The 12,446-nt window shown below is 41.0% G+C and overlaps 1 protein-coding gene across 1 annotated transcript; it reads left to right on the plus strand.

Moving 5' to 3' along the window:
- Window positions 1-391: 391 nt before the first annotated feature.
- On the plus strand, window positions 392-11,873 carry LOC141197644 (uncharacterized). Its single transcript, XM_073662725.1, has 5 exons — window positions 392-409; window positions 460-583; window positions 667-764; window positions 963-1,053; window positions 7,862-11,873. The coding sequence occupies exons 1-5, from the start codon at window positions 392-394 to the stop codon at window positions 8,953-8,955; spliced, it is 1,425 nt and encodes a 474-aa protein (XP_073518826.1). The 3' UTR covers window positions 8,956-11,873.
- The last annotated feature ends 573 nt before the right edge of the window (window positions 11,874-12,446 follow it).

Raw genomic sequence — 12,446 nt, forward strand, 5'->3', positions numbered from 1 at the left:
CAGAGACAAGATGGCGGAGAGGATATTACACCTCACCCTGGAGATCCTCTTCCAGCTTACTGGAGAGGTGAGAGATTCTGATGACGTCACATTACATCATTCTTATCTATGGGAATAACAGATGGACAGAACTGGAGAGGTGAGGACTCTGGAAATGTCTGGAGGGAGATTTATTAATGTGTCTCTCCATAACCAGGATTACACAGTAGTGAAGAAGACCTCTAGTGAGCGCTGTCAGGACCCTGCGTCTGAGGGATGGAGAAGACCCCTGAGCCCAATCACGGGGCCTCCACCTTACACCCTGATACATGAGGACATCAATGACCAGAAGATCCTAGAACTCAACTACAAGATGATTGAGCTGCTGACTGGAGAGGTGACACTGCTGGGAATGCTGGGACATTATACAGTAACGCTATGAAGGGATCAGGGGGATGACGATATCATTGTATGTGTTAGGTTCCTATAAGGTGTCAGGATGTCGCCGTCTATTTCTCCATGGAGGAGTGGGAGTATTTAGAAGGACACAAAGATCTGTACAAGGACATCATGATGGAGGTTCCCCAGCCCCTCACATCGCCAGGTAATAGACAGGACTAAATACACATGGCCTATAATTATCTGTATGTAAAGGATGAATTCAGTCCCTGTATGTGTTTCCTCCAGATCTATCCAGTAAGAGAACAACACCAGAGAGATGTCCCCGTCCTCTTCTTTCACAAGACTGTAAACAAGAAGATCCCAGTGTTCCTCAGGATCATCAGGTAGATGAAGAGAAGGTGTCATGAAATCTCCCCTATGATGTATAGATGTCTGTGAAGGTCTTGTGCTCAATTTTGTTTTATCTACCAGTATTACATGTTTTATACTTGTGAAATGAGAATGGTGGAGATGGCAGGATTAGAGCTGATCATGGATGTGACTTCTTCATCTGTCTGTGACTTTTACAATATTTGTTTCAGGGTGAAGATCTGACCCATATTAATACTACAGAGACATATGTGAGGGGTGATGAGCGGTGTAAGGAGGAGATTCCTACATATGACTACCCAGGTGAGTAGTGACCACTAAATGCAGAGAAGTCACAGATTCTTCTCAGTCACCGGCTGTGGCTGCTTTAATGGTGGTGTAGACCGGCCGTATCACAATCGTGTGATCACCATTTTGCCGCTAGACCACAACATTCTCCTCCATCCGAAAATGTTCAAATTACTTTGTGAATTGGGAAAGCCCTTTTCTAGAGAACTTACAACCTGGAGGATCCACCTACCCCCTGGGATTAGGAGACGCTGTCCGTTACCTGCCCAGATATGTAAACTACAAAGTCAAATGACAGCGTACATAGAATGTGCTGACAAGTTAGAAAATCCCTTGAAGAAAAACATTATGATGGGCCGTAAGAGAAAGTGGAGGGTAGTGATGCTGTTGGCTTCCTAGAACCCTGATATCTTATTGGATGAATCTACCTTCTCTCCCTTCTGTGTTGCTGAATGTCCTCATATGGTCCCTACAAGACCAGGTCCAGTCTTTCTGGCCAAACTTCACTTTTATTATCAACAACATTAAATGTGCAGTGAGGGACAAGTGTGAATTTCTGTACAATAACAACAGAGTTTCCCTTTATCTTGACTTTTCAAACCAATTAACTTCAAACAGGATCGTGATAAACTACATAAAAACATTACACCTGTGCCATGATATATCTCTAAGCTGTGCTTGGCTGAAGACTGTAATATACATATATTCACACCTGCAGAAGATGTGTTGGCTCGAGCCCTGGTTTCATGGATTCACTCCACATCATAAATTCCATGTTTTCAATCCTAAGGAATTCAGATTACTGCACAATCTCTCCTGAAATGGGGAGCTGTCACGAAAACACCAATTGGTCAGACCTTGCAGCTCTCTGGCGCCCCCTTATCCTGCTGGTCAAACACGGTATTGACCGAGGATAAGCACGGGCGCAGCTGCTCTAATTTATGTCGACTATTGCGGCACGTGATGTGACAGGACGTATATATACCACCAGTTCCTTCCAGGAACGTACAGTGCTGGCCAAAAGTATTGGCACCCCTGCAATTCTGTCAGATAATACTCAGTTTCTTCCTGAAAATGATTGCAATCACAAATTCTTTGGTATTATTCTCTTCATTTAATTTGTCTTCAATGAAAAAAACACAAAAAGAATTGTCCTAAAGCCAAATTGGATATAATTCCACACCAAACCTAAAAAACGGGGTGGACAAAAGTATTGGCACCATTTGAAAAATCATGTGATGCTTCTCTAATTCGTGTAATTAACAGCACCTGTAACTTACCTGTGGCACCTAACAGGTGTTGGCAATAACTAAATCACACTTGCAGCCAGTTAACATGGATTAAAGTTGACTCAACCTCTGTCGTGTGTCCTTGTGTGTACCACATTGAGCATGGAGAAAAGAAAGAAGACCAAACAACTGTCTGAGGACTTGAGAAACCAAATTGTGAGGAAGCATGAGCAATCTCAAGGCTACAAGTCCATCTCCAGAGACCTGAATGTTCCTGTGTCTTCCGTGCGCAGTGTCATCAAGAAGTATAAAGCCCATGGCACTGTGGCTAACCTCCCTAGATGTGGACGGAAAAGAAAAATTGACGAGAGATTTCAACGCAAGATTGTGCGGATGGTGGATAAAGAACCTCGACTAACATCCAAACAAGTTCAAGCTGCCCTGCAGTCCAAGGGTACAACAGTGTCAACCCGTACTATCCGTCGGCGTCTGAATGAAAAAGGACTGTATGGTAGGATACCCAGGAAGACCCCACTTCTTACCCCGAGACATAAAAGAGCCAGGCTGGAGTTTGCCAAAACTTACCTGAGAAAGCCTAAAACGTTTTGGAAGAATGTTCTCTGGTCAGATGAGACAAAAGTAGAGCTTTTTGGGAAAAAGCATCAACATAGAGTGTACAGGAAAAAAAAAGAGGCATTCAAAGAAAAGAACACGGTCCCTACAGTCAAACATGGCCGAGGTTCTCTGATGTTTTGGGGTTGCTTTGCTGCCTCTGCCACTGGACTGCTTGACCGTGTGCATGGCATTATGAAGTCTGAAGACTACCAACAAATTTTGCAGCATAATGTACAGTGCCTACAAGTAGTATTCAACCCCCTGCAGATTTAGCTGGTTGACACATGCGGAATTAACTTGGCATTGTGACATTTGTACTGTAGATCAGCCTGGAAGTGGGAAATGCACTGCAGCAAATTTTTTTTTTTTTTTTTTTAAAACGTAAAAAGTTAATTCAGAGTGTCATTTATTATTCAACCCCTCAAACCACAAGAATTCTGTTTGGTCCCCCTAAAGTATTAAGAAGTAGTTCAGGCACCAAGAATAATGAGCTTCACATGTGTGGATTAAAGATCTCTTTTGCCAGCCTTTTCTGACTATTTAAGACCCTCCCCAAACTTGTGAACAGCACTCAGACATGGTCAATATGGGAAAGACAAAGGAGCATTCCAAGGCCATCAGAGACAAGATCGTGGAGGGTCACAAGGCTGGCAAGGGGTACAAAACCCTTTCCAAGGAGTTGGGCCTACCTGTCTCCACTGTTGGGAGCATCATCCGTAAGTGGAAGGATTATGGAACTACTGTTAGCCTTCCACGGCCAGGACAGCCTTTGAAAGTGTCCTCCCGTGCCGAGGCCAGGCTTGTCCGAAGAGTCAAGGCTAACCCAAGGACAACAAGGAAGGAGCTCCGGGAAGATCTCATGGCAGTGGGGACATTGGTTTCAGTGAATACCATAAGTAACGTACTCCACCGCAATGGTCTCCGTTCCAGACGAGCCCGTAAGGTACCTTTACTTTCAAAGCGACATGTCAAGGCTCGTCTACAGTTTGCTCATGATCACTTGGAGGACTCTGAGACAGACTGGTTCAAGGTTCTATGGTCTGATGAGACCAAGATCGAGATCTTTGGTGCCAACCACACACGTGACGTTTGGAGACTGGATGGCACTGCATACGACCCCAAGAATACCATCCCTACAGTCAAGCATGGTGGTGGCAGCATCATGCTGTGGGGCTGTTTCTCTGCCAAGGGGCCTGGCCATCTGGTCCGCATCCATGGGAAGATGGATAGCACGGCCTACCTGGAGATTTTGGCCAAGAACCTCCGCTCCTCCATCAAGGATCTTAAGATGGGTCGTAATTTCATCTTTCAACAAGACAACGACCCAAAGCACACAGCCAAGAAAACCAAGGCCTGGTTCAATAGGGAAAAAGTCAAGATGTTGGAGTGGCCTAGTCAGTCTCCTGACCTTAACCCAATTGAAAACTTGTGGAAGGAGCTCAAGAATAAAGTCCACATGAGACACCCAAAGAACCTAGATAACTTGGAGAAGATCTGCATGGAGGAGTGGGCCAAGATAACTCCACAGACCTGTGCCGGCCTGATCAGGTCTTATAAAAGACGATTATTAGCTGTAATTGCAAACAAGGGTTATTCCACAAAATATTAAACATAGGGGTTGTATAATAATTGACCCACACTTTTATGTTTAAAATTTAATAAAATTCAACTGAGCAACATAACTTTTTGGTTTGTAAGATTTATGCTTCTGTTCATAAAACCTACTCTCGTTTGCAGTTTGAAGGCTCTAACTTATTTGCATCTTATCAAACCAGCTAAATCTGCAGGGGGTTGAATACTACTTGTAGGCACTGTAGGGCCCAGTGTGAGAAAGCTCACCTCAGAGGTCATGGGTCTTTCAGCAGGACAATGACCCAAAACACACTTCCAAAAGCACTATAAAATGGTTTGAGAGAAAGCAATGGAGACTTCTAAGGTGGCCAGCAATGAGTCCAGACCTGAATCCCATAGAACACCTGTGGAGAGATCTCAAAATGGCAGTTTGGAGAAGGCACCCTTCAAATATCAGGGACCTGGAGCAGTTTGCCAAAGAAGAATGGTCTACAATTCCAGCAGAGCATTGTAAGAAACTCATTGATGGTTACCGGAAGCGGTTGTTCGCAGTTATTTTGGCTAAAGGTTGTGCAACCAAGTATTAGGCTGAGGGTGCCAATACTTTTGTCCGGCCCTTTTTTGGAGTTTTGTGTCAAATGATCAATGATTTGATTTTTGCTTCATTCTCTTTTGTGTTTTTTCCTTGCAAGCAAATTAAATGAAGAGAATAATACCAAAGAATTTGTGATTGCAATAATTTTCAGGAAGAAACTGAGTATTATCTGACAGAATTGCAGGGGTGCTAATACTTTTGGCCAGCACTGTATATATACCTCCGACCAGCCGCCCTCAAACCACAATATCACATAAATACTGGTATACTGCCACCACCGATCGCTTAACAGGTGGATTGGGTACCCGTTAGGTAATGTGAATTAGCGGGTGAGGAACGTGTTTGCTCGACATAGGACAAGAAGAACGAAGCTGGTAAATAATAATGATTTACTCCCAAAAGTGGGCAGTGTTTACAAAAGATATACAAGATATTATAAAAGAGACAATGTACATATATGAATAAACAGTTATTAAAATAAAAGGGATAAGTAATAGCAAAACCTGTGCCACGTGGTGATGGTCTCAGATTCTGTGGGGGGGACGGCTCCCCGGAAATTAGATGTGATTCTTCCACGCAGCGTGGTGTGCATGCGTCTGACATCCCGGGGCAAGAATGACTTAAAAAATGGCCGTTCTGGTTTTTAGTAAAGGGGCCAAAACATTAGGAGACACCCATGGTGCTTACCTCACACGGGGACTCGGCTTTGTGAACCCACCCAGCTGCAGAAGACCTAAAACTCCTTCAGATTTCATATCTTGGTGTGGGGGGGGGGGTCCCACATCCAAGATGGAGACATCATGTTTGCTGTCACCACTATTCATGAAGATGGATATCAAATATGAAATCTCTATGATGCTCAGAAGCTCAGAACCCATTTCCCGGGCTTCCGGTGGTCTCCTCGTCACGAAAACCACACCATCACAATTGGAAAAAGATGACCATCTCAAAAATGTGCTCCCTGTGTTTCTGACAGTCATGTGCATGATTAAAATCGACATTAAACATTTGTGCAGCTAAACAATAGGATTGGAGGGAAAAATCCAGGGTATACCAGTGCTTGCTCTGGGCTGAGGCTTTATGACGCTCATAAAAATTCCTGAGGTTTGGGGGAAAAGCAACAGTGAGTTCTATGTAAAACTCTTACAAATGGACAGGGGGGTGGAGATTTGAGACAGCTCTCATTTTTTAAAACTATGACCAAAAATACATTTTGCCTGACAGGAGCACTAATACTTTCTCTACTCTTCTCATCAGGACTCATAGTAGATCCAATGGTCCACCATAAATGACTGCAATTCCGGTTTAGTGTTGTAGTTCTCCCCTGATACATATATTGTTGTTGGGGATGTAACATATCTTTTATTCTGTCTTTTTTTACAGGTTCATTTTGTATGATAGTTTGAGTGTGGTGGAATCGGCCTGACTCACTTATGTGACTCTGTAACTCCCTCCTTGTCTTTAAAAGAAGGTCTCCATTATGTCTTCCCAATGCCCGAGGTCTAAATTTAAGACACCTCAGCTCTGCACTATTATAAAAAGTTCTCTTTAAATGTCTAATATTTCTTCTTGAAACTCCTCTGACAGAAAATATTGGCCCTTATCATAGTTTAGATTACGAAGAGCCACCGAGCCCCATACTCCAATTACCACAGAAAGGTTTCACCACTAGTTACTCGTTTTTAACTGATGGAGACTATTGAGTTTGATCATTTCAGTAGATGTGTTATTGTCTATAGTCACAGTTTTTGACTCAAGTGATCCTCTAATTTAACCTCTTCCTGCAGCCAGTTTTGTGTTCCTAGTCAGGCTCCATTTTCAAATCAGACGTGTGTCACTTTATGTGGTGATAACTTTGGAATTCTTCACAAAGGATAATAGGAAACAAATGGACCTTACAAATTATATTCCAACTTCTCTTGAATTTGACAATACCCTATATACAGCTGTACACTACTGTCTGGGCACATGGCAGGTTAAGAAGGGAAGGAGCGACATTTAGCTATTGTATTGCTGATCTTGCTGGAATAGTTTTCAGACACCATGTATTGGGGGCGCTGTTCATGGTCACCTGACAGCTCAAAAGATGGCCACCACTAACAGGCTTGGTGCTATATAATCCATTTTCCAGATCCCAGGGACTGCCTTGCTTATCCCCAGAGGAGATGGAACACACCATTTAAAGAAGCCTTAATATAAGAAAATGACAGAAAACCAGAGCAGTAGAAATCACCATAAAGTAGCTTCATTTTGAAAATTATAACCCTCAGTGAATTAATCTATAGGAGAAGTGAATATTTTGACTCCACAATCACTTTCCAGAAATTAGCACGCAGTGGATGTTGAAGGGTGAAAATTACACATTTGCCATTTTATTACCCAACACATAGTGCCCAGATTGTGCTCTAGGAGACGCACACCGTAAATTAAGTGGGTTCTTCTCACTATAATAATGCCAAATACATGGTTGCTAAATATTGTTTAGGCACACTTCAAGGCTCAGAAGGAAGGGGGAGATTTGACTTTGGGAGACCGGATTTTGCTGCATTGGTTTATGGATGAGTAGAAGTTTTTATTGGTATCATTTTTGCCTACATAACATTTTTTGATGGCTTCTTATTCCATATTTTGGAGACAGAATGAACAAACAGTTGAACACTACGCTCTACTGGTTCATTCTGTGAGGTTTTCACTTTTCACTGTCATTCTGTCAATAACTTGCCATTTCTACAGACATTTAAGTAGAAATGTTCAAAAATGTAAATTCAAGGATATTTCATTCAAAATTATTAATTGTTTTTTTTCTTGGCAGATGACTGTACCTGGAGATCAGAGAGACCGGAGATTTTTAAATCGGATGATCTTGAGATCTTACAGGATACAATTGAAGTTTATGCCATTTCTCCAGATATCCCATCTTCCCTTCAAAGCAAAGATCTATCATCTAAGCCTATGGAACAGATCCTGTCTTCTGATTCATTACCGACTATGAAGGAAAAAAATCAAAATAAAAAAATAAGCATTAAAAAACGAACTGCTCCTAAAGGAAAGAGGTCATTTTCACTTTCAGAAAATGGAAATAGTTTTACCCTCGAAAAGTCTATTCTTAAACATCAAAAAATACACACAGCGGATAATAGATTGTTTTGTTCCAAATGTGGCCGAAGTTTTAACCAGAAATCAGTTTTTGTTGCGCACCAGCGAACTCACACAGCGGAGAAGCCTTTTTCATGTTCAGAATGTGGGAAATGTTTTAACCGGAAATCACTTCTTAATATCCACAAGAGAACTCACACGGGGGAGAAGCCTTTTTCATGTTCGGAATGTGGGAAATGTTTTAACTGGAAATCAGCTTTTGTTAGACACCAGAGAACTCACAGTAAGGAGAAGCCTTTTTCCTGTTCAGAATGTGGGAAATATTTCAACCAGAAATCACTTCTTAATATCCACAAGAGAACTCACACGGGGGAGAAGCCTTTTTCATGTTCAGAATGTGGCAAATGTTTTAACCAGAAATCAGATTTGATTAAGCACCAGAGAACCCACACAGGGGAGAAGCCTTTTTCATGTTCAGAATGTGGGAAATGTTTTAACCAGAAATCCACTTTGGTTAGTCACCAGAGAGCTCACACAGGAGAGAAGCCTTTTTCCTGTTCAGAATGTGGCAAATGTTTTAACCAGAAATCAGCTTTGATTAAGCACCAGAGAACCCATACAGGGGAGAAGCCTTTTTCGTGTTCAGAATGTGGGAAATGTTTTAACCAGAAATCAGCTTTGGTTAATCACCAGAGAACTCACACAGGGGAGAAGCCTTTTTCATGTTCTGAATGTGGGAAAAGTTTTAACCAGAAATCAGCTTTGGATAGACACATGAGAACTCACACAGGGGAGAAGCCTTTTTCCTAATCTTTTTTTTTAATCCAATACATTTTTATAGATATTTTTTTATTAGTTTTTTTTTTTTACAAACCAAGAAACCAGTACATACAGTAATAAAATAACATACCATAGGATGACATACATGCATCTCTCCTATATATCCTTTCAGCTTGCCCATTACCGTCTGATAACTTGCAGTCACTATATCTTACAATTAACATTCCACATTCTTGAAATTTCTTATATAACCATACTATTGTATTAAACATTATGATCCTATACACTTATAGGTGTGCTATATTACTGTTAAATATGAATTATGGATATTCATTTTTTAATCTGAATTCTATATAGATCAGCCTCGAGCTAGGTTTTGCTGACAAGACATTCAGGCTATTCTTGTCTTTTTAGCTCAGTGTAAGTTAGTGCCATAAGCAGAACAACAGGTGCTGTGAGGGGCCAATATAACCCACACAGGGTGGGGGTCTCGGGGTCTCTTTTCCATTCTACATTACATGGCTCAGTCCTAGGATCTAAGAGCTGAAGAGACAGCTGACATGTAGGCCCTGACACACGTGCTGGACACAGACAGACGCAACCTACCATTCAGGATCCCAGGAAAAGATAGGTGAATCTCAACTAATAGGCTAATTATGGACAAATGGAAAATCACTTTGTAACTATTTCACCTATTTTATGTAACTGCTGGAATTATTCTTTTTAATGGACAACCCAAGAATAAATAATATATTCTTTGAACAATCGCATCTGATAAACAGTCCTATCTATATATAAATATACAAAAATAATTATATTTAACATTTTGGCGAGCCCCCAGTCCTGAGTTTTTTTGTGCTTTCAAGTGGCTTCCTTCTCCTTGAACAAGGTGGGGGAGAGGAGGAAAGCTTTTGCTGAACACCTGTTGTCCAAGTGTCGGGAAATCCACTAACTTTGTCACAAGAATCAGAAATAACCTACAGATGATTGAGGACTGATATATTCTCCAGATGGATTGACAGGCACCAGAAGTACTACAAGGATCAGAAGTACACTGATGACCAAACCCCAGTGTAAAGGAGAATCTGAGAAATCTGAAGTTAAGGAAAAATATGGATATTATTTCTTCTTTTCTAAGCAAAGTAAACTAAAATTAAAGGCTACTGACGAGACTGACTTAGACGTTTTGTGGCTTAGCTTATGCGCAGAATGTGAAATGGAGAATTTAAAATTAGATTCTAAGCTGGTGTCCTTTTATAGAGACAAAGAGAAGTTGAAAAATATTTTACAATTGGTTGACATTTCACAAACTTGTGTCAGAAAAGTCAAAGCATGACTCTGTAATAGTGTAAAGGATACTAATGATGTTACTGATTCTGACTGTAATGTGGAAATTGAACAGGATAACAGCTACTGAAGGTGACCGTCTGGTGACAGAGAGACTGACATGGGAACGGACAAAAGAGAAACTGACATATTAAGTGATGTAGGAGGAGACATGATAATTGACTCAAGTGATGTAGGAGGAGCTTATGTACAAAGACCATTAAAACTAGAAGAAAACTTAAAAGCTACACAGGCCCAATTCCAAATTAAAGTTAGGAAAAATTTGTTAAAATTATAAAAAATCATGCCAAAATCCATGTCTGTACAGGGTGGGCCATTTATATGGATACACCTAAATAAAATGGGAATGGTTGGTGATATTAGCTTCCGGTTTGTGGCATATTAATATATGGGAGGGGGAAAACTTTTCCAGATGGGTGGTGACCATGGCGGCCATTTTGAAGTCTGCCATTTTGGATCCAACTTTATTTTTTCCATGGGAAGAGGGTCATGTGACACATCAAACTTATTGACAATTTCATAAGAAAAACAATGGTGTGCTTGGTTTTAACGTAACTCTATTCTTTCATGAGTTTTTTACAAGTTTCTCTTTGTTTACAGCCATTGATATGTCACAGAGGTTAACACTTGAGGAGTGGATAGAAATTGTGTTGATGTCTGGTGAACGCGCAGTACTCAGGTCATTGCAGCAGATTCAATGCAAGACACCCTATGAGACCACCCATCTCCCATGCTACAGTTACCAAACTGCTTGCCAAATTTCGTAAAACAGGTTCAGTGAACATCCCTTCAGCGGATATTAGCTACTCACAAATGGCACCCTTGCAAAATCCAGCTGCTGCAGCATCTCAACGAGGATGACCCAGATCAACGCACTGAATTTGCAGAATGGGCAAAACAAAAATTGGAACAGCATCCTCAGTTTACACAGAACATTATATTCAGTGATGAGGCAAACTTTTTGTGAATGGTGAAGTTAACAAACAAAACCACCGCTATTGGTCTGACACTAACCCACAGTGGATAGATCCCTCCAAGACTGTTGGAACACAAAAAATGATAGTATGGTGTGGTATATGGGGTACAAAGATAGTGGGGCCATTCTTCATCAATGGAAACCTCAATGCCACTGGATAGCTGAAATTGCTACATGATGATGTGTTGCTTTCTTTATACACTGAAGATGGCACGTTCCCTGAGTTTTTCCACCAAGATGGTGCCACCACCACATTATGGGTGTCAGGTCCAAGCATTCCTACATGAACAGTTTCCTGGAAAGTGGATTGGTCATCATGGGCCAGTTGAATGGCCACCAAGGTCTCCTGATCTGACCCCCTTAGACTTTTATCTTTGGGGTCATCTGAAGGCAATTGTCTATGCTGTGAAGATATGAGATGTGCAGCATCTGAAACAACTGATACTGGATGCCTGTGCTAGCATTTCTTCTGGGGTGTTGCTATCAGTGTGTCAAGAGTGGGAGAAGAGGGTTGCATTGACAATCCAACACAATGGGCAGCACTTTGAACACATTTTATAAGAGGTCATAAACTTGTAAATAACTCATGAAAGAATAAAGTTTTATGTTAAAACCAAGCTCACCATTGTTTTTCTTATGAAATTCTCAATAAGTTTAATGTCACATGACCCTCTTCCAATTGAAAAAAATAAAGTTGGATCCAAAATGGCCGACTTCAAAATGGCCACCATGGTCACCACCCATCTGGAACAGTTTTCCTCCTCTCATATATTAATGTGCCACAAACAGGAAGTTGATATAACCAACCATTCCCATTTTATTTAGGTGTATCCATATAAATGGCCCACCCTGTATATACAGTTGTGATCAAAAGTTTACATACTCCGGCAGAATTTTTCCTTTCTTGGCCTTGTTTCAGAGAATATGAATGATAACAAAAAAAACTTTTTCTCCACTCATGATTATTGGTTGGGTGAAGCCATTTATTGTCAAACTACTGTGTTTTCTCTTTTTAAATCTTAATGACAACCAAAAACATCCAAATGACCCTGATCAAAAGTTCACATACCCTGGTGATTTTGGCTTGATAACATACACGACTGTTGCTTAATGTGGTAATTATATTATGTGATTTGTTCCAACTGTTTTCATTGGCACATTTTTATTATTTTATAAAATCCTGTTCATTGTGTAGCTA

Source organism: Phyllobates terribilis, unplaced genomic scaffold (genome assembly GCF_046119375.1).
Source record: "Phyllobates terribilis strain yellow unplaced genomic scaffold, ASM4611937v1 Scaffold_85__1_contigs__length_6476398, whole genome shotgun sequence".
Lineage (NCBI taxonomy): Eukaryota > Metazoa > Chordata > Amphibia > Anura > Dendrobatidae > Phyllobates > Phyllobates terribilis.

Bases quoted from the DNA above. Each gene is read 5' to 3' on its own strand.
- LOC141197644 (XM_073662725.1), top strand. The intron at 765-962 runs GTAGATGAAGAG...TATTTGTTTCAG, and splicing joins GTGTTCCTCAGGATCATCAG to GGTGAAGATCTGACCCATAT. The intron at 1,054-7,861 runs GTGAGTAGTGAC...TTTTCTTGGCAG, and splicing joins TCCTACATATGACTACCCAG to ATGACTGTACCTGGAGATCA.